At 37.5% G+C, this 21,806-nt stretch overlaps 2 protein-coding genes and 1 long non-coding RNA gene across 3 annotated transcripts; 2 read left to right on the plus strand and 1 right to left on the minus strand.

The window, feature by feature from the left end:
• Positions 1 to 1,585: 1,585 nt before the first annotated feature.
• On the plus strand, positions 1,586 to 4,964 carry LOC141644221 (transcription factor BHLH094-like). Its single transcript, XM_074453692.1, has 6 exons — positions 1,586 to 2,169; positions 3,199 to 3,393; positions 3,665 to 3,730; positions 3,864 to 3,932; positions 4,032 to 4,103; positions 4,613 to 4,964. The coding sequence occupies exons 1-6, from the start codon at positions 1,957 to 1,959 to the stop codon at positions 4,742 to 4,744; spliced, it is 747 nt and encodes a 248-aa protein (XP_074309793.1). The 5' UTR covers positions 1,586 to 1,956; the 3' UTR covers positions 4,745 to 4,964.
• An 818-nt stretch (positions 4,965 to 5,782) lies between these two features.
• Positions 5,783 to 21,600, minus strand: LOC141644222 (uncharacterized). Its single transcript, XM_074453693.1, has 2 exons — positions 20,586 to 21,600; positions 5,783 to 6,314 (listed from the first exon to the last, which is right to left on the minus strand). The coding sequence occupies exons 1-2, from the start codon at positions 21,073 to 21,075 to the stop codon at positions 6,301 to 6,303; spliced, it is 504 nt and encodes a 167-aa protein (XP_074309794.1). The 5' UTR covers positions 21,076 to 21,600; the 3' UTR covers positions 5,783 to 6,300.
• Positions 6,308 to 7,282, plus strand: LOC141644223 (uncharacterized). Its single transcript, XR_012543957.1, has 2 exons — positions 6,308 to 6,784; positions 6,871 to 7,282. It is a non-coding gene; the product is annotated as an uncharacterized LOC141644223 (long non-coding RNA).
• Positions 21,601 to 21,806: the final 206 nt, after the last annotated feature.

Genomic DNA, 21,806 nt, shown 5'->3' on the forward strand with positions numbered 1-21,806 from the left:
AATTCCGTATTAGCATCTTATTATTGTATTTAGATAATTTTAGGGATGTGCTAAATTCCGCACACAATTTTACTAAATTCCGCACATTTTTTCGTCTTATTCCGAATTTACCCCTTTCATTTTTCACCCTAATTATTTCTCAATCTCACAAATGAAGAAATCAAAACCCCAAAAAGCCAACAATCCTTCCCACCCCTGCCACCACCCCTCACCGCCCCATACCCGCGCCGATCATCCTTTCTCGCCCACATCCCTGCGCCGAGCACTCTCTGTCCACCATGTTTGTCGCCTCGACTCAGACGCAATCATCATTCAATCTATCTTCGGGCGCAACAAAGGTGTTGAATAGACGGCAGGGATAAGGAGGTAGGCGGCCGGTGCTGGTGGAGGGTGATTGGGGTTGTGGGAAGGGGTTGTCGAGATTGGGATTTGGGTGTTTGTTATTTTTTTTCTTTTTTTTCTTTTTATAAATGAAGGGTAATAATGGAAAAAAACAGGCAAATTGTGTTGGATTGAGTAAATGGCGTGTTAGATTTAGCAATTGTGTAATTTTAATGTTATGGAGTATAAAACAGTATGGTACAACATTGTTTCATACTTACGGTATCACCTTTTTTCGATGTCAAATAAGTCACAAAGGTATTGCAATTGGCAATACACTGAGGTGGGAGATTCGAAGCTTTGATCTCATGTTCTTGTACCTTCATAATATATATTCACAATCCGCTTAAAAAATTAGATCAATAAACAATAAAGGCACGTCTTGTTCCCTTTTTAGCTTGAAGGAGCTCAATTGAACTGAATGAAGTTAAGTTGAACAAACCTGACTTGAATGTAGATGAGTTGAGATGAATAAAACTGAATTAAGTGTTAATTTGAGTTGAGTTAAGTTAAATTGAATGAAGCTGAGATAAACTGAACTAAATTGAATTGAGCTAAGTTGAGCTAAAATGCATGCAAAAGAGAAATACTATCCGAACTCGGTGGTCCATCTTCTGGTTTTAATGGAAAATATTCTGAATAAAATTAAGTTAGAAAGAACACAATCTTAAACTTACTTAAACTATAAAACTAAGTGAACTACTTAAGTGACCGTTTCAAACTTAGTGCTCGTTTGGTTCATATAGGAATTGAACTCCTGTGGTAGTTTACAATTTACCGGATTTCAATTCCCATATGCAATTCACATGAAATGGCAAAAACGTGTTTGGTTGCTTGGAGGAATTTGGTTTTCCCATGAATTAAACTCCAATGGTTTGTTTGGTTAAACTATATAATTCACCCGATTTTAATATCTAAATACCAATATATCTCTCAATAATATTACTAGCCTCACATTTTTATTAAGGGTAAATGGGTAAATTTAGAGGGATAAGATGGGGGAGTTTGCAATTACCTAGGGGGGTTAGGTAATTAAACTCCTACATCATGTACGAGTTGGAAACTCCTGGGAGTTGTAAATTCCTACATTTTACCATATTTAAGCCAACCAAACAAGTTTGAAAAAACTCAATTCATGGAATTTTAGAACTCCCATGAATTGAGTGAGTAACCAAACAAGCACTTAACACAGTCTCCTCATTATATATAAGATCTTGATAAGAAAACATTAAATATTAAGATAGAGCGGTAGATACTCCGAGAAAACCTCAATCAAAAGTCACTCTTTTATTCACAACTCCCAAAGCCACTCCCAAAGCCACTCCCTCTCCACCATTTTCATTCTTCTCTCTTCTCCTTCTTCTCATAAATTCTAAAACCTTTCAACTTTCATTCAAATTATTTTACCCACATATTCAACCACAAGTCTTCATCCTCAAGCTACTCAAACTTCCTACTGCTCATAATATTCTAAATTCAAATTTATTAATTTTATTATTGCTATTACTTTTATAAATGTGAAGGGTGGATCCGTAAATTAGTTGGAGTATTTAATTAATTATTAATAAAACTTTAATGGATCCACCGACGGCGACACTAATGAACGAAACGACGTCGTATAACTTATCGGAGATCTGGCCTGTACCTATGAATGGCGGTGGGCCTTTCGCCCCGAATTCGACCCGTTTTACTGAGTCCGCTTTGATTCGTGAGGGTTCTGGAAACGACGCCGTTTATACCGGTTCGGCAAGGAAGAGGAGGGAGAAAATCGTTGAAGATGCTGCCATGGTATTTCAATACCTTTATTTTTTATTACTACTCATTCGGTCTCATTCATTTATTTACTTTTTTATTTATTTATTTTATTGAGCGGTTTTTAATCAAAAGTAAACAAATTATGGAAGTAAAGGAGTGTTATATTGTTATTTTTGTGTTACTTTAGCTAATTGTACTTGTAGTTATAGGTGATATTGATATTGACCATGATAACGATTTACACTATAAATAATTAAAAATTAAACAAAACTCGGAGGTCTCATCTAACATAATAACGTATTTAAAACATGTTTAAAAACCGTCTCATACAAGAATTAATTTATCGCTGATTTTAAACTTTAAAGTCGTACCTATTTGTTTGGACTATTGAATAATTTCAGTGTGTTACTCTCCCCGCTCCAATCATTTATTTACCTTGAATTAAATATACATGTAAACATACGATTGGGACGGAGGGAGTACTAAGCTTATTAAGTAATATAGGGACGTTGTGATGTACTAGAGACATTTGGCTTTTGATTTACTAAGCGGTTTTTCTAGGTACTTTGAATGAAAAGTGGACGCTAGCTAGCTTAGTTGGTAAAATCTTCGGACAATAAATAAAGCCACTCGTATATGGTTAATTTATCGTGTCCTAAATGAGCAGAAACATAATTAGTTTAAGAGGCCAAATTGCTGATGAAGTATGTGGGATATGGACAATTGGACATATGGTTTGTTCTTTGCTAAGACGGTGTCCCGTGTCCGTCATTATTAAAATTGCTTCGGCCTTTGTATGAAAGTCGTGTTGGAAAGTTATTCATGTTGTGAATTGTGATCGTAGATATCTGCCATTATAGTAGACGAGTAGCTATTTGAGGGACATCTTGCAGTTCTTGTTTTTATTGTGTAGCTTTTGTTATTGTATATTGTGAGAAAATAACGGTCCAAGACTCTTAAGTTAGTTAACAAAGTCAAACAAGATAGGAGCACTAGAAATGGGTTTGTTTTTACTGATTAATGACATATAGGATACTTATTATCAATTTTTTGAATGAGCAGAGTGATTCCGACGGTAAAAGGATCAAATCATCAGGGTCCGGGGATGAGAATCAGACTCAGAAAGGTGATGGTGAAGTCAATTCTGGGAAAGGAGCGGAAAAGACGAGTAAGGCACCACTTGATGCACAAAAGGATTATATTCATGTGCGAGCTAGAAGAGGTCAAGCCACCGATAGCCACAGCCTTGCAGAAAGGGTAATAGGCTAATTGTCGCCTGTGCATCTGTTTTTCGCTTAATTTAGTGTACATATCATCACAAAAAAATGTACACGTGAATACCCCATTTTTCCTAAAAATTAAATGAGGAATAGCGGAAAACATAAGATATCTTAGACTGTCACATAAGAGTCATGGACATATCATCAACTATATGTACCACTGCCACCTATTTGCTGTCTGAGTTCTAGGCACGCGACTATGGTGTTTGGATATAGCTACTGACATATGATGTAATTTCTGGTGACAGGCAAGAAGAGAAAAGATAAGTGAAAGGATGAGAATACTCCAGGATCTTGTCCCTGGATGTAACAAGGTCTGATATATCGTTACTTCTCATGAGGTGTCAATATCATTGAAATATTTAGTAGATGATTTTTCCGGTGTCTTAGTTTTACTATTTCCTTTTGAAGTTCAGGTTCTTTCTTAATGCTTACTTTCGGGTTCAGGTCATTGGCAAGGCACTAGTACTTGACGAGATTATAAATTACATCCAATCATTACAGCGCCAAGTCGAGGTATGCTACTCCCGTATTATAGGTTAACTACTTGCAGCAAAGTCACATAGATTGTGGAGTTTATTTTTTTTGATAAAACATTAAAATTGTTTGTTTCAGTTCTTATCAATGAAATTAGAGGCGGTCAATACAAGAGTCAGCCCTGGTATTGAAGGATTTCCCTCAAAAGATGTAAGTATAAATTTCTCTGTTTTACAATTCAAAAGTAGATATGTAATTAACTAATTATGCGTCTCTCTCTCCCCCCCTGAGAACCAAGCCAGAATAGAGTATATTTAAAATATGGTTTTCTCGCCTGCCACTTACTAGATCACACAGTTTGACTTGGGAAAATTCAGCTGTTTAGTATCCTGCAAACCTGTGTGATTTTCTGTTCGATGTTCAGTTGTTCATCCTGTTAATTATTTCTGCTGTTAATCCTCTTTCGCTGGTGTGAAATGGGGTACGAGCCTACAAGGTCGGTACTTTATCTCTGGAGGGCGGGTTTAAGTCTGAACATGTGACCTATCATTAACATATCCTTAGTCTTTACCACCGGGCCAAAACATTATTGGCTGTATTATCCTGGATTTGCTAAATAAAATCTTTTCCTGCGGTTTGAAGTGTAGTCTTTAGTTCTTAGATTGTGTCTTATGTTACTTTGATGTCCTAGCCTTATGCCTGTTATTTGAATTTGTCAGTTTGGTCAACAGCCATTTGATACTTCTGGAGTCGGGTATTGTTCGCAACCTGCAAGAGAGTACGGACATGACCCATCACCCGACTGGTTGCACATGCACATTGGTGGCGGTGGCTTTGAAAGACAAACATGATCGAAAGTAGTACTTTTTTCGTCCTTAAATATTGGAAATAAGATGAATGAGTTGTTTAATGTGTACCGATGAATGTCGAAAACTATACGAGTACTGATACACCCTTCTGAAGAGAAGTTATTCTAAATTACATAAATCAGCTGTGAAGACTGAAGTGTCCTTTCTGTAAGAATACTTGTATTCACAGTCTATATTTGTACAGTACTTTGGCCGTTTTTTTCTTCTTGTCTTTTATTGTGCTGCATTCATATGGTTTACTTTTAACGGCTTCCTGCACAAAACCCGAATCCGGGTTAACGGGTAACTGGAATAATATGGTTAAATGTTGGATGGCTTCTGCTTCTTACCTCTCTTCTTCTTTACTAATGTATTTTTTCTTCTTTTTTACTATTGGCTTCGGCTTCTTACTTCTCTGTAATTAATAATCCGCAGTTTCCCCAGTAAATAAAAATTTACTTCTTACTATTAGCTTCGGCTTCTTACTAATAATTGGCTTCTTACTTCTTTTTCTTACTAATAGGATATACGGAGTAAATATTAGTTGGGCCTCAACCATCACCTTAAGGTTTTGGTTGAGATGGTTCATCTATCACTTACTTCGGCTCCAGCTTCTTACTTCTTTATTAATGACCTGATTTTTTTTTTACAGACAAATCTTATTAATGACCTGTTCGTTTAGTGAGGCTGTTGATTTCCTCTGATGAATAATCCGCAGTTTCACCAACAACAACAAACAACAACATCAGAGCCTTAATCCCAAAATGATTTGGGGTCGGCTGACATGAATCATCCTCTAGAACCATCCATAGGTGAACGTACACCTAAAAAAGCGAATAGAAAAGAGAAAATGAAAAATAAAAGGGGGAGCGAAAATGCAATGGAAAGTCAAGGTAAACTTACAGGTTTTAAAATCGAATTTCAGATTTCTTTTATAAAAACTTAAAATTTAAATCGAGAGAAAAGATTAAAACGATTTTGAAAACCGAAATAGAGTTAAGGATCCGGAATGCTTTAAAAGTAAACCAAGTAAAATATACTTCCTCCATTCAACTCCACTCTAACAGTTGGAGTTTTGCACAACAATTAAGAAAACTTAAAGAAACAATAGAAGTACATATGGGAGTGTGCATGTTGCTTTATTAAATGATAAAATTTGGGTAGTAACCTGATTTGATTATGGGATAATCTTCCCACCAAAAAGTTTAACATTTTAAAAACCCCACCAAAAACTTCACTTTACATTTTCCCTCCATTTCCTGTCAAGTCTATATTACTAAAACCAAGGTAGTCCAGCATTATTACAGTACAACTTCACCATTATTTACAACAAATTTCACCTCAAATTACATCTTCTCTCAGTCCTTAACATAAAATTACAGTCCTTAACATTAAATTACAAACATAAAATTACAACAAAATGGGCTTCAAATGCATGACAGAAGATCAGCGGACAGAAATCGCCATTTACTTGCTCGAAAAGTCGCAAAATGGTAAGCTTTCTCGTGGCACCATCAAAGAGGTAGCTGCAAGATACGGTTTGAGTGATAGAAGCATCTCTAACATATGGAGACTAGCCAAAAAACCAAGGTTAGTAGGTGAGAAGTTAGATGTGAAGAGTGGTAGGATAGGCAACAAAAATAGGAAAAGAATCTTACCAAACATTGAGCACATAAAGTCACTAGATCATTCTCTAAGAGATACCATGATAAGAGTTTCAGAAAATTGTGGAGTTTGAGTTGGAACAGTCCATTCATGGGTGAAAGAGGGTTTACTTAAACCTCATTCAAGCCCATTACATCCTAAACTCACAGACTTACATAAGGATCAAAGGCTACTTTATTCACTTAGGTCATTAGTTGTCAAGCAAGTACTTCAAGAATTCTTTGATCTCAATAATGTGCCACTAATCGAAATCTTATTTCTTGAAATGAGCAACACAATACATATGGATGAGAAGTGGTTCTTCGTCACAGATGACAACGAGAAAGTATATGTTGTGGAGGGGGAGGAGCTGCCATATAGAAGTTGTCAATCAAAGAGGTACATCACAAAAGTTATGTTCATGTGTGCATTGAGCAGGCCAATATATTCAGCTGATGGGGAATGTCTATTTGATGGTAAAATAGGCATGTTTCCATTCACAAACCAAGTTCCAGCAGCAAGGGCAAGCAGAAATAGGCCTAGGGGTACTTTAGAGACTAAGCCAATTGAGTCTATCACAAAAGTGGTCATCAAAGAATGCCTAATACAGCAAGTCATTCCAGCAATTAAGAGGGTTTGGCCAGAAGGTTTAAGCAAACACATATACATACAACAAGACAATGCAAGGCCTCATATCAAGAATGATGATCCTGAGTTTATGGCAGCTGCAAACTCAGATGGATTTCACATTGAGTTGGTATTTCAGCCACCTAACTCACCAGACCTCAACTGTAATGACTTAGGTTATTTCAGAGCTTTACAATCATTACAAAAAAAACATGCAGCAAAGACAGTGGATGATTTAGTGAATGAGGTAATGCAAGCATTTGTTGATTATAGTCCAAGTAAACTGAATAATATATTCCTATCATTACAAGCAGTAATGGTTGAGATTATGAAATGCAAGGGTCATAACAATTTCTCTCTTCCACATATGGGTAAGGGGCATCTGGCTGCAATAGGTATGTTACCAAGGAATTTAGAGGTCAATGTGGAGTTGGTCAAGAAATGCATTGAGTATTTGCAAGGTATTGGTAAAACAGAAGGGTTAGAATATCTTATGAATGAACTAGGTTACAATGTTGAAGGTATAGTTGATCAGCTAAATGGGATGTAATGGTTAGTTTAATGTTAACTTTAATCCTTCAATGTAATGTTAAGTTTAAAGTTCATTTGAAAAATCCTACTCAAATGACAATTAAACTTCATTTTGTAATGTAATGGAATGTGAAATGCAAAGTTCAGTTCAGTTTTAAGCATACAAAATGTGAAATGCAAAGTTCAGTTCAGTTTTAGGCATACAAAATGTGAAATGCAAAGTTCAGTTCTGTTTTAAGCATACAAAATGTGAAATGCAAATGTTGAGTTTATGGATTCAAGTACCTAAGAGGGGGAGGGGGTGAATTAGGTACTCTTTTTAAAATTTTAACTTCAACTTTATTGGATTAAAGTAAGTTAAGTGAACAAAAGAGTTTAGAGGATACTTTGAATAATATTGAAAGATTGAACAAGTATCACGATGAATGTTTGCTGAAGTATGAAAGCAACAATCGTTCTGACTGTATCTATTTGTCTCAGTTTGTGGAGTATTACTGCAGACCAAATACGACAGTATGATGAACTGTTACTTCTAAGTTTAAGCGAAACAAAACAAACAAACAAAGTATAAAAACAGCGAAAATAAAGTAAACACTTGAACACGAGATTTTTGAATTGGTTCGGCAAGAAACTCAAGTGCCTACGTCCAATCTACCTTTTTATTACTTTCCTTTAGTGATCTACTCCGACAACTAAAAGACCCTTGTAATAAAAGACGCCAACCTACTCCGGTTGCAAAGCTAGTACAAGAACTACTCCGTTCTATGACAAGCTAACTCGCAATCTACTCCGATTGCCAACTCACAACCTACTCCGGTTGTCAAGAGTAAAAGACTACTCCGTCCTAAACTCTTCTAACACACTTAAAATGTAAAGGATCAAGTTTCCACTAACACATTCTTAACAAAGAATAGAGGTGGACAACTTTTACAAGATCAACACTTTTAAGCAAGAGAGTTTAGTATAGAAAAGTAACAGTGGCCACGACTGTAGAAACTGAAAGACACTTGAAGACTTTTTAAAAGGATTTTGCAAAAGACACGATTTTTAATCTTTTAAAAACACTTTGCAAAACATGAAAGAATTAATTCAGAAAGTCTTGAGAATTTAATGAGGATGATGCTCGGTTTATATAGGGGAGGTGAGTGAAGGGATTGCTAGGGTTTTGAAGGGTCAAAGACCTCACATGTGAAGACCATTTGCAACCACCCAACACTTGCACCAAAAAGGAGTCTTTTGCAAAGGTAAGAATAGAGAAAGAAGGTTTGAAGGATAACCTTAAATGCTCATGCAATTTCAGAAAACAAAGGATGTGAGACAAGTCACATGATGACAAGTTAACACCAATATGGCAAAAAGCATTTTTTGTTTTCTTAAAAACCAAAGGATTGAATTTGCATAAAGAGGAAACATTTTGAATAATTCAAACCACTCTTTAAAGAAGACTACTCCTTAATAAAAATCTGATATTTTATCTTTGAAAAATGATAATCACGTGAAAGCTTTTGAAAGATAAAAAGGGGCTTCAAGTTTCTCGAGTTGTGGCATAATCCAAACAGCTATTTGCGTGTGAAAGCAACAGTCGTCTGGACTGTTTCTATTACTCTACTATACTTAACTTTCTCGCTTGTACATTAGATGACACACGACTAATTACAATGGATGATTAACAACTTCAACACTTCTTAATCCAAGCTTGATTACATCATTAATCCTGAAAAGGTAAACTAAGAATACACAAATCAAATGGGCATGTTATCATCAACATAAGGAACCCAACAAATTCCCCCTTTGATGATGACAAGCCCCAAACGAATGTATAAGCAATGTAAACACCTTAATTCAAGATTTTAGCAAGTAAGATCAAATGATAGAGAAGGGACAATATTACCTTACCAAGGGCAAAAGCTAGAATCAAACTATCATGACAATTTTACATTGCCCCAAACAAGAATCAAGCTAAGAAGGTTAGACAAGCCATTAGTTTAATCAATAAGCAAAGAGATTCAAAGCATGAGTTTACCTTTTCCCCCTCTTGACATCATCAAAAGGATAGAGATGTCACAAGCATTAGAGTGCAGATATTTCATAAGAAAACACAAAAAAGACACATGGAAGTGTGACAAGGTAACAAAGTCAACATTAACAAGGATTAAGCATAAGCTAACCAAAGTTCAACATAGCTAAACAAAGTTTAACATACACCACCAAATGTTCAAAATAACGAGCAGAGAAAATAAGTCTTAGAGGGCACAACCAAGGTGAAACAAAATAAGGGGGTACGGGTAAGGGTAAATAGGCCGAGAGGAGATGGAAAGGCTAAGGAGAGGAGGCTTGTTCACCATCCGAGCCACTACCCAACGGATCATCATCCACATTAGCATCTTCACCAACCTCTTTTGTTGACACAAGGGTGGAAATAATATCCACCTCACCACGGATGAGGTCCAAAGTAGAAGCAAGGGCCGAGATTGCCAAGTCCTTTTGACGAGCATCTTCCCTAATCCACGCACCTAACTCAGCCATGGCATTGAGTACTTCCCGCATATTACCCGTATTCCCTTGACTAGATGACCCAACTTCCGGGTCCTTCTTAATTTTCACAGAAATTAACTCATCATTCTCAACCTTGATAAGCATCTTCCCCATTTGCCCATCACTCATAACATCACACATATCCAATGAACCCAAGCTAGTATTCACTAAAACCCCGTGTGCCTTGAGCACAACCGATAACCACATGCCATAGGGTAAATGAATCAAGCTAGAAGAAGGTCGACGAAGCTTGGTCGAGATAAGATGAAAACGTTTAAACATTAGCCCAACTAGGTTCACCTTCTTATGGGTAGCAATGTGATAGATTAAATATTGTAAGGCAATGGTGAGTTTTCCTCTATCACCCGAAGGGTAAATTGTCCTACAAAGCATATTGAAAATAATTCGAAGAGGAGGTGGGATTTGGGTGTTGCTCACGGGTCCAGGTGAAACGGTTTTGGGACAAACGGTTTGAGCAATGCTAAGAGGGGAGGCATATGGTAAGGCTACCCAAGTTTCAGAGGGGAGTTTGTCATAGCCTCCAACTGGAATATTAAGAGCAGTAGCGAAATCAGATTGAGTCAGTTTTAGAGGCTTACCGTTCACCTTAGCTGTAACAAATTCACCAGACTTATCAACCCGTACCGTTGCAAAGAATTGAATCACTTCGCTCACAAATACCGGCTCACGCATTTCCAGTAACTTCTCCCAACCTTGAGCTAGAACCATATCACGGACTGAGTGAAAAGCAGGCGGTTCGAACCATTTTTGATTATAAGCCCGAGGAGAGTGAATTGCTTTGATGTTCATCAACCTTTCACAGTTTTTGTAAATAGAAGTAGGAAGGTCGAGACTCTCAAGGTGAGCCCAAACAATGGCTAGATCCCACTTCGAGGTAAGAGAGACCGGATCAGAAGGAGCAAGGTAGACAAGCTTTTTCTTTGAAGGTTTCGATTTTTTCTGGGTAGGTTCATTCGGATTTTCAATTGGGATATCATCAATGGGATTATCAATGTTACTTTGTTCAACATTTTCGGAGATTGGAGGTAATTGGGAGGAAGAGGCCTTTTCTTTTCTTTTGTTGTTCTTTTTCATCGGAGTTGAGTCAGGCTCGCCGGATTTCGACGGATTTTCATTCAAGTCGAATTCGGTTTCATCTTCAACATCTTCAACCAAAACAGTAACCGGTTCAGAGGAGGAGCTCGGAACCGTGGAGCTTTTCTTCCGACCACCACGAGTGCGTCGTCCTACCATTGTGGAGATGGGTATGTCGTCGGATGATGGAGGGTCAGTGGGTTTTGGTGATGGTTGAGGGCTAGGAGGATCTGGGTTTGTTGATGTCGTGTTTGAGGTTTGTGGGGGAAAGGCGTAAGATGTTTTGACTGGTGGCATGGTTGGAGTTGGTGATGTAGGCGGGTTGGATGTGACAGGTAGAGAGGTAAATTTTGTGGGTTTGATGGGAATGGGTGTGTTAAATGATGTTTTTACCATGGTGGGTTAGGGTAGGTGATATGAGGGAGTTGTGGATTTGGGAGATGAGAGGGTAATTGGGTTTATGCGGTTTGGACGGGTAGTTGTAGGTGATGGGTTGTTGAGTTTAATGGCCCATTAAATGATGTAGGAGAGGTGGTTGGCCCGACTTAAACAAATTCAATTACTCGAAATAAAAACGCAAGGTAGCATATGATAAACGTAAATTTAGATATGAGGTTGAGTGATTACCGACTCACAAATACGGTGTCAATTTTGGTCCAAACATGATGTCAATGCACTTAGAACACTTAATAACATATATCCAATTTTAATTCAATCAATTAGGGAATTTTGTAAAACTCACACTAAAAATCACAAATTATTAATTAACCCAATTTCAAGTCTAAATTTCTCAAAATGTTCTCTTGCAAGTGGCTTAGTGAAAATATCGGCAATTTGATTTTCGGTTTTGCAAAAGATAAGTTTAATATGTCCTTTTTCAACATGATCACGAATAAAATGGTGACGGATATCAATATGCTTAGTTTTAGAGTGTTGAATAGGATTTTTGGAAATATTTATTGCACTCGTATTATCACACATTAAAGGAATGGAGTCAAAAATAATACCAAAATCCAAGAGTTGTTGTTTTACCCAAAGGAGTTGAGAACAACAATGTGCCGCGCTAACGTACTCACTTTCGGCCGTAGAAAGAGCTACCGTGTTTTGTTTCTTTGAGCCCCAAGAAGTCAAGCAAGGACCCAAGAATGTTGCAATTCCGGAGGTACTCTTTCTATCCACCGTGCATCCCGCATAGTCCGCATCCGAATAGCCTATGAGATCAAAGGGACAATATAAGGGATACCATAAGTAAAGATTTTGTGTTCCAATCAAATACCGAAGAATTCGTTTAACGGCTTTGAAATGTGATTCTTTCGGATTTGCTTGGAACCTAGCACATAAGCATACACTAAAGAGAATGTCGGGACGACTTGCGGTCAAGTAAAGAAGTGAGCCTATCATACCTCTATACACCTTATCACTAACATTCTTACCGAGTTCATCTTTGTCCAATTTGGACCCGGCTACCATAGGTGTATCATGAGGCTTACCATTAGTCATCCCAAATTTCTTAAGCATTTCCTTAATATACTTTTGTTGATGGATCATGATTCCATCCTTTGATTGCTTAATTTGGAGCCCAAGGAAGAATCCTAGCTCACCCATCATGCTCATTTCAAACTCCGATTTCATTAGTTCCGAAAAATATAAGTAAAGGAGTTCATTTGTTGCACCAAATATAATGTCATCAACATATACTTGTACAACCAACAGTTCGTCTGACTGTTGCTTCAAGAACAATGTTTTGTCAACGGAGCCTATTTTAAAACCATTTTCAATAAGAAATTTAGACAATCTATCATACCAACATCTTGGTGCTTGTTTTAAACCATAAAGAGCTTTGTCTAATTTAAAAACATGGTTAGGCAAATCATTGTTCTCAAAACCCGGTGGTTGCTCTACAAAGACATCTTCTTCCAAATATCCATTTAAGAAAGCGGTTTTGACATCCATTTGGAAGAGTTTAATGCCTTTGTGAGCCGCAAAAGCTATAAGTAATCGTATGGCCTCAAGTCTAGCTACCGGTGCATAGGTTTCATCGTAATCAATACCCTCTTGTTGGTTATAACCTTGCACCACTAGTCTAGCCTTGTTCCTTACGATTTCTCCCGAGTCATCAAGCTTGTTGCGAAAGACCCACCTAGTACCAATGACGGTACGATTAGGCGGTCTAGGGACTAGGTGCCATACCTCATTTCGTTTGAATTGATTGAGCTCATCTTGCATGGCAAGCACCCAATCTGCATCGATCAAGGCGATGTTACATTTGAAGGCTCAATTTGAGATAGGAAGGCATTATGGGCACAATACTCATTGAGGTGAGCGAGATTGTTGAGGGATGATCTTGTTCGAATTCCCGAGTTGAGATCACTTGTGAGATTAGTGAGTGGATGAGAGCTTTGATGTTTCCACTTCTTTGGAACAATAGTTTCTTGTTCCCCCTCAACATCATCAGTCACAGTGACTGTTGCTATTGGCCTGGAAGGTTCTTCATCCTCACTGTTTTGGTTTTCTTCAGTTCTGGAGGTAGAAGCAACAGTCGTTGGGTCTGTTGCTTCCAGAGAGGAATCATAAGTACTCCGTGTTCCCCCTGAGTTGCTGCTCTCCTTTGAAGGTGACAGTCTACGTGTCTCGTTGCAATTCGGTCTTTGGGAGCTTCTTCATCCGTGAACACGAAGTCATTTCGAACAAGGCCAATCTCAAACTCATCGTCATCGTCCTCATCATCATTATCCATGTTTTGTACCTGTCCAAGCACACTAGATTCATCAAAAATGACATGGATGCTTTCTTCAATTAACAAGGTTCGTTTATTGTAAAATTTATAGGCCTTGCTATGATCGGAGTACCCAATAAATACTCCTTCATCACTACGTGGATCGAACTTACCCAAATTGTTTTTACCATTGTTGTGAACAAAACATTTGCTTCCAAAACATCTAAAATATGAAATGTTGGGTTTTCTTCCACGCAATGATTCATAAGGGGTTTTATTTAAAATACTCCTTATCATGACACGATTATAAATGTAGCAAGCGGTATTTACCGCTTCGGCCCAAAAGTTTTTAGGCAACTTACTAGTTAATAACATTGTTCTAGCCATTCCTTCAAGGGTTCTATTCATCCTTTCAACCACACCATTTTGTTGTGGGGTTCTAGGAGCCGAGAAGTTATGGTCTACACCATTGTCATCACAATAAGCACCAAATGATGAGTTTTCGAATTCGGTTCCATGATCGGTTCTCATTGAGACAAGTTTTAAACCAAGTTTATTTTGAATCTTCTTTAACCAAATTAGAAACTCATCAAATGTCTCATCCTTAGAGCTTAGGAAGAGTGCCCAAACAAACCTAGAGTAATCATCAACAATGACACACACATAACGACTACCACCTCTACTTCTAGTTCTCATTGGTCCACACAAGTCGATATGTAAAAGTTGCAAAGGTTGAGATGTACTCATAATTCTTTTTGGATTTGAAGGAACTTTTGACATGTTTACCTCTAGCACATTCATCACATACTTTATCAATTTCAAATTTTATATTAGGAATGCCTTCAACCAAATCAAGTCTTTTAAGGGTATTAAGAGTTTTTGTACTAACATGACCAAACCTTTTATGCCATAACCAAGGATCATTGTTCATTACACTCATGCAAGACATGGTGTGACCGGATAGAGAGTTCAAATTAGTCAAGTAAACATCTTTGACACGTCTTCCTTCGAGTATTAGTTCATTAGTAGTGGCATCAAAAATTCGACACACATTAGCATGAAATTCAACAACATTACCCTTATCACAAAGTTGAGAAATACTAAGGAGATTATGTTTCAAACCTTTGACAAGCCGCACATTGTCGACACAAAGTAAGGATGACTTACCAACTTTTCCAATATCAATTACTTCACCTTTCTTGTTGTCACCAAACCTTACCGTGCCACCATCATACGCTTTAAGTGAGAGGAATTGGCTTCTATCACCCGTCATGTGACGAGAGCATCCACTATCCAAGTACCAATTGCGGCCGCCTCTCACCAAGCCCTACACAAGATTAGTTTTTGAGTTTAGGAACCCAAATGAATTTGGGTCCCTTTTTGTGATCAACATAACTTGTGGTGTCTTTCTTAATGTTCATTTCATTTAATGCTTTGGTGTTCTTGTCAATGTCGTCAAAAAGTTTTGTACATCCATTAAAAACATGACCATTGTCACCACAATAATTGCAAATGATGTATTCGGGAAGACCTACATACTTCCTTCCTCTAAAATCGTTTTTAGGCTTCTGGATGCAACGATCGGTCATTGTTCCATTTGAACCCCAAACCAGCAGTTTTATCGCATTTCTCGGTTTGATTCGTGAGGAAGTTTAACACGGTTTGACTTCCTTCCCATTTTTCAGTGATGTTCTTAGCATTAACAAGTTCATTGGTCAAGTCGTGGACACGTGAAAGAAGATGCAAATTCTTTTCCTTTTCTCTTTTAAGTTCATCATTGTTAACACTTTCTATGGACAATCTCTTCTCAACAATGAAGTCATGGGTGTGATTGTTGAGTTTAGACACGAGATAAATGATTCTTTCTTTGGACTCTTCATACTTAGATGTCATCTTGTCAAGTCTTTGGTTTAGATCAACGATTTCATTGGATCTAAGAAGAGGAGAAGAGCTAGAAGAGCTACATTCGGGCATACCCTTTTGAAAGAAGGTAAGCCTTTCATGGAGGTCTTCTATTTCATTCTTGAGACAAACAACCTCACTCTTAAGACACTCGTTTTCATTTTCCAACCATTCACTCTTTCTTTTAGATTTGTCTAAATCAAGGTCAGAAGCAACAGTCTTAGAGACTGTTTCTCTTAAGTCTACAACTTCAACTACAAGGTCATAGATCTCATTTTCAAGAGCATCTTTGTCCTTCAAAATGTCATCACGTTCCTTGGTTAGTTGGGAAACTTGCATCACCAAAGTTGTGTTGACATTCTCAAGGTCAGAGACGTCCGTGGGGGTCAACCTAAGACGCTCTAGTTCTTTAGTCAAATGCTTGTTTAACTTGTTGACTCTTTTGACTTCATTATATGCCTCAGAAGTGACGATAATGTGATCTGTTGCTTTTAGTTCATTTTTGATTAAAATTCTCTTGAGCAATTTCCTCAATCTCATTTTGCATTATATCAAGCTTATTAGTTTGAGACCGACACTTATCAAGAAGTTGATCAAGAAGCTTACATACTTTCTCTTTGGAGTAAGTTCTAGCCTTGGCCTTTAGATGATTTACCTCGTTGTCGGAATCGGAGTCGGAATCGTCGGGGTTAGCCATGAGGCATCTTAAGTGTTCAAGTTTTGAGGTTTTAGAGACTTTTTCTTTACCATGATTTGCAAGACACATTTTAGCCTCAAGTTCCTCCTCGATGAGTTCCTCATCTTCCTCGGAGTCGGACATTCCCCATATAGCACTCATGACTCTATGTTTATAGTCTTTTTTAACCTTTTCTCTTCTCTCCTTAGATTTGATTTCCTCCCACTTGGGACATTCTTTAATTTGATGAGTTTTGTCACCACATTTAAAGCATCCCACGGTGGAAGTAGGTCGTCTCTTAGGAAAGCGCTTTTTCGAGTAATTATTAGTGAACTTTTTGTTACCTTGTCCATTTACCAACCCGGCTAAGTTTCTTGTGAACATAGCAAACTCGTCTTCCTCCTCATCTTCTTCATCACTTGGAGAAGATGTGAGGGCGAGACTCTTTCCCTTTGATGACTCACTAGAATGCTTATCGAGATTAAACTCGTGAGCCATTAGTGATCCCATTAGTTCATGAAGAGATAGGGTTGACAAATCTTTAGCTTCCTCTATGGCGGTGACTTTGGGTTGCCATTTAGGGGTTAGACTACGAAGGATTTTTCGAATGATGTCCTCGGACTCGAAATTCCTTCCTAGACTTTGAAGCTCATTAATAATACAAGAAAAACGAGAAGAGAAACTATTTAAAGACTCATCCTTTGACATTCTAAACATCTCATATTGTTGCATGAGAAGGTCAATACGGTGTTTTCTTACTTGGGACGTCCCTTCATATGCAAGTACAAGAGAATCCCAAATAGATTTTGCCGTAGGACACCCGGAGATTCGACTTACTTCCCCCTCACCAACACAACGTTGAAGAATCGACATTGCTTTGGAATTCTTTTCGGCAAGCTTGAAGTCGTTCTCATTGTAATTTCTTTCCTCTTTTGTCTTGGTGAAACCGTTAAGAATATCGGTTTCCTCAATGACAAGAGGTCCATTTTGGATGATGTTCCAACATTGATAATCGATACTTTTGATGTAATGTTCCATTTTGAGTTTCCACCATCCAAAATTCGAACCGGTAAAGACCGGGATCTTGGAGTGTTTCTCGGAATCCATTACCCACGAATCAAACTCTAAGGGGATTAGCCTCTATCAAGAGCACGAGGCTCTGATACCAATTGTTGAGTTTATGGATTCAAGTACCTAAGAGGGGGAGGGGGTGAATTAGGTACTCTTTTTAAAATTTTAACTTCAACTTTATTGGATTAAAGTAAGTTAAGTGAACAAAAGAGTTTAGAGGATACTTTGAATAATATTGAAAGATTGAACAAGTATCACGATGAATGTTTCTTTGAAGTATGAAAGCAACAATCGTTCGATTTGTATCTATTTGTCTCGGTTTGTGGAGTATTCTGCGGACCAAATACGACAGTATGATGAACTGTTACTTCTAAGTTTAAGCGAAACAAAACAAACAAACAAAGTATAAAAACAGCGAAAATAAAGTAAACACTTGAACACGAGATTTTTGAATTGGTTCGGCAAGAAACTCAAGTGCCTACGTCCAATCTACCTTTTTATTACTTTCCTTTAGTGATCTACTCCGACAACTAAAAGACCCTTGTAATAAAAGACGCCAACCTACTCCGGTTGCAAAGCTAGTACAAGAACTACTCCGTTCTATGACAAGCTAACTCGCAATCTACTCCGATTGCCAACTCACAACCTACTCCGGTTGTCAAGAGTAAAAGACTACTCCGTCCTAAACTCTTCTAACACACTTAAAATGTAAAGGATCAAGTTTCCACTAACACATTCTTAACAAAGAATAGAGGTGGACAACTTTTACAAGATCAACACTTTTAAGCAAGAGAGTTTAGTATAGAAAAGTAACAGTGGCCACGACTGTAGAAACTGAAAGACACTTGAAGACTTTTTAAAAGGATTTTGCAAAAGACACGATTTTTAATCTTTTAAAAACACTTTGCAAAACATGAAAGAATTAATTCAGAAAGTCTTGAGAATTTAATGAGGATGATGCTCGGTTTATATAGAGGAGGTGAGTGAAGGGATTGCTAGGGTTTTGAAGGGTCAAAGACCTCACATGTGAAGACCATTTGCAACCACCCAACACTTGCACCAAAAAGGAGTCTTTTGCAAAGGTAAGAATAGAGAAAGAAGGTTTGAAGGATAACCTTAAATGCTCATGCAATTTCAGAAAACAAAGGATGTGAGACAAGTCACATGATGACAAGTTAACACCAATATGGCAAAAAGCATTTTTTGTTTTCTTAAAAACCAAAGGATTGAATTTGCATAAAGAGGAAACATTTTGAATAATTCAAACCACTCTTTAAAGAAGACTACTCCTTAATAAAAATCTGATATTTTATCTTTGAAAAATGATAATCACGTGAAAGCTTTTGAAAGATAAAAAGGGGCTTCAAGTTTCTCGAGTTGTGGCATAATCCAAACAGCTATTTGCGTGTGAAAGCAACAGTCGTCTGGACTGTTTCTATTACTCTACTATACTTAACTTTCTCGCTTGTACATTAGATGACACACGACTAATTACAATGGATGATTAACAACTTCAACACTTCTTAATCCAAGCTTGATTACATCATTAATCCTGAAAAGGTAAACTAAGAATACACAAATCAAATGGGCATGTTATCATCAACATAAGGAACCCAACAGCAAAGTTCAGTTCAGTTTTAGGCATACAAAATGTGAAATGCAAAGTACAGTTGCAAAATGCATAGACTAACTCTCAGGCTAAGTTTGCCCTCATCATTGAGTTGTCCCAAATATTCTTGCCTCCGACACTTAACAAAATGAAGGTAGACCATGCTCAACAAGCAAAAAGCAGTATTGACATCCAAACTAATCTCTCAAACCAATAAGGTATAGTCATCATTGAGTTATCATACTGCAGTTACTATGATTAAGCACACACACCCTTTCATTAATATAACATGTGGTGGCAAAAATACTTGTAAGTAATGGGCAATAAAACGTACATATACTTCCTCCATTCAACTCCCCCTAAAACCAAATTAGAGCTCTCAAACCATTAAGGTATAATCATCATAGAGCAATTTTGGTTTATACAACTCTCAGGCCAAAGTGGCCTCATCATTGAGTTGTTTGAAGTTGTAAAGCCTTCTACACAGAAACAATGAAGGTAGACCATGTCATCTCCATTCAACAAGAGTACTAAATCAGCCCTCAAACCATGAAGGTAGAGTAATCATTGAGATGTCAAAGTACTCCTAATTAAATGGTTAGACACACACACCCATTCATTCATTTATAATGTGGTGGCTGAACAACTACACATATTGGCCATATAACTAGACTCCACCAAAAACCATGTACAGCTCTCAAACCATTAAGGCTACTTCATCACAGAGCAACAATGACAGTAACAATAACAGTGATGATACCCTCTCAGTCCAGGAAGGACCATCATCGAGGTTAATGACAATAAACCTTCAATCCTAACAGAAAAAATTCAACACATTAAGCCTTGAATCCTCAGAAATTATAACAAAAGAGTAGACCAAATTAACCAAATTCATCTTAACAGTTCAATTTTAACAGCAAGTCAAATTTTTGAGTTTCGAGTTCGAGTATACCTTAGCGAGTTTTTAACACTTAAGGTAAATTTTAACAGCAAGTCGAATTGTTCAGTTTCGAGGAACAAACCAAATAGACAATAAACCTTAACCAAATTAACCAAAATGAACAATATCATCCAACAGTAACCATAGGAAATACATCTGTGAAAACAATGTTATGCAGCAGAATGTATTTTCATCAGATGGAAGCTTATTCCATTTCGATATAAGACGGCTTACTATTGCAGTGAATGAATGATTCACAATAAAACAAAGTGAATGAATGATTCACAGTAACCAAATTTTGCAGTGAATGAATGATTCACAATAAAACAAAGTGCAGCCATTTAATAAGGTTTTCACTTTATTTCGTCAAATCCAAAACGAACAAATTCATCCATATCAAAAACAAACAATTCTAATTCCTAACAGCACGAAATCCCAGCACATTAATTGTTCAAATTATAAATAAATTATAAAAAGTCTCAGATTTTGGGATTATACCATCGCAATAAGCCTTCAATCTTTTTGAACTTGGTGATGGAGAATGATCCTCCACATATTCAACTGCTGGAGGTTTTTTCACAGGTGTTTTCGCACGTTTAGCAGCCATCCTCTTCAAATAAGCATTCGCATATTTAGTGCATGACGATTCAGACTTAGGACGGTCATCAGGTGCACCAGATCTACAACCCAAACCATCAGCAAGTGGGATGTCAGGTGACTTAGGACGGTCGTCGTTCTCAGGGGAGGTAGATAACCATACAAAACCATCATCGAACTCCGTCTCCATGACCTGAGTCCCTAAATCTTCAGGATCTAAGGAATCAGGAACAACGATGTTTGGAGGAGGTGAATCAGGCGCAGAGTCTTCAATCTCATCTTCTTGCTCATCTTCAGATGAACCATTATACCATTCAAGCTTACACATCAAACATTCATGACCGCATTCTTTATGTGAAGGATTCATTATTTTTATTGTAAGAACACTCATGAAGGTGGATTTATGATTGAAAGGTAATCAGGAACAACAAAGATCTAGGGTTTAATCATGATATAAGACGGCTTTTTTGTTTAACTGAGATGGGGATGAAGGAGGGATGCGGCAGTATAGAGAGAGAGAGAGAGAGAGAAGAGAGATTAGGGTTTGGAATTCTCTAGATAAATGGAGAATATGAGAGACGGATGGGTAGGTGAAGGGAGTAAATGGGAGTAAATGGGGTTGGGTTTTCAGTTGGATTTTTTGAATGGATTTGGGAGAGTATATGGGTTGGGTTAGGATAATTTGGAGGGAAGGGTTAGTGAAAGGTGGAATGGATTAGGAATACTAATTGGGCCAGAAATTAGATTAGGGTGGATTTTATTAGTAAAAAGAGGTGGGCCATATAATGGCATTTCTTGTAAATAGGATGGTGTGATAAGGACGAATATGTCATTTTGCTTTCTTTTTATAGTAAGTGGTAGAGTGGAGTTGAATGAATGATTATGGAAAGGTGGTAGAGTGGAGTTGAATGGAGGAAGTATAAGAAAGTGGTCGGTAAAAAAATGTAATTGTTCCGGGTGTAATTCCAGAGCAGATATTTGTTACCACTCGTAGCTTGTAGAATGACGTCTTTGCTTGAATCCTCCTTCGATCTCTCCTGAAATGATGAACAAACTGAGGGCTCGGCTTTGGCCGAGCGTACTCACTCCGACGCTCAAGTCAGTAAACTTAGAGAGGTAAGT

This window comes from Silene latifolia, chromosome 2 (genome assembly GCF_048544455.1).
Source record: "Silene latifolia isolate original U9 population chromosome 2, ASM4854445v1, whole genome shotgun sequence".
Lineage (NCBI taxonomy): Eukaryota > Viridiplantae > Streptophyta > Magnoliopsida > Caryophyllales > Caryophyllaceae > Silene > Silene latifolia.

Coding starts and splice junctions, on each gene's coding strand:
- LOC141644221 (XM_074453692.1), top strand. CDS start 1,957: ATGGATCCACCGACGGCGACACTAATGAACGAAACGACGTCGTATAAC. Junction 2,170..3,198: donor TCGTTGAAGATGCTGCCATG/GTATTTCAATAC, acceptor TTGAATGAGCAG/AGTGATTCCGACGGTAAAAG. Junction 3,933..4,031: donor CATTACAGCGCCAAGTCGAG/GTATGCTACTCC, acceptor TGTTTGTTTCAG/TTCTTATCAATGAAATTAGA.
- LOC141644222 (XM_074453693.1), bottom strand. CDS start 21,075: ATGAGTGTTCTTACAATAAAAATAATGAATCCTTCACATAAAGAATGC.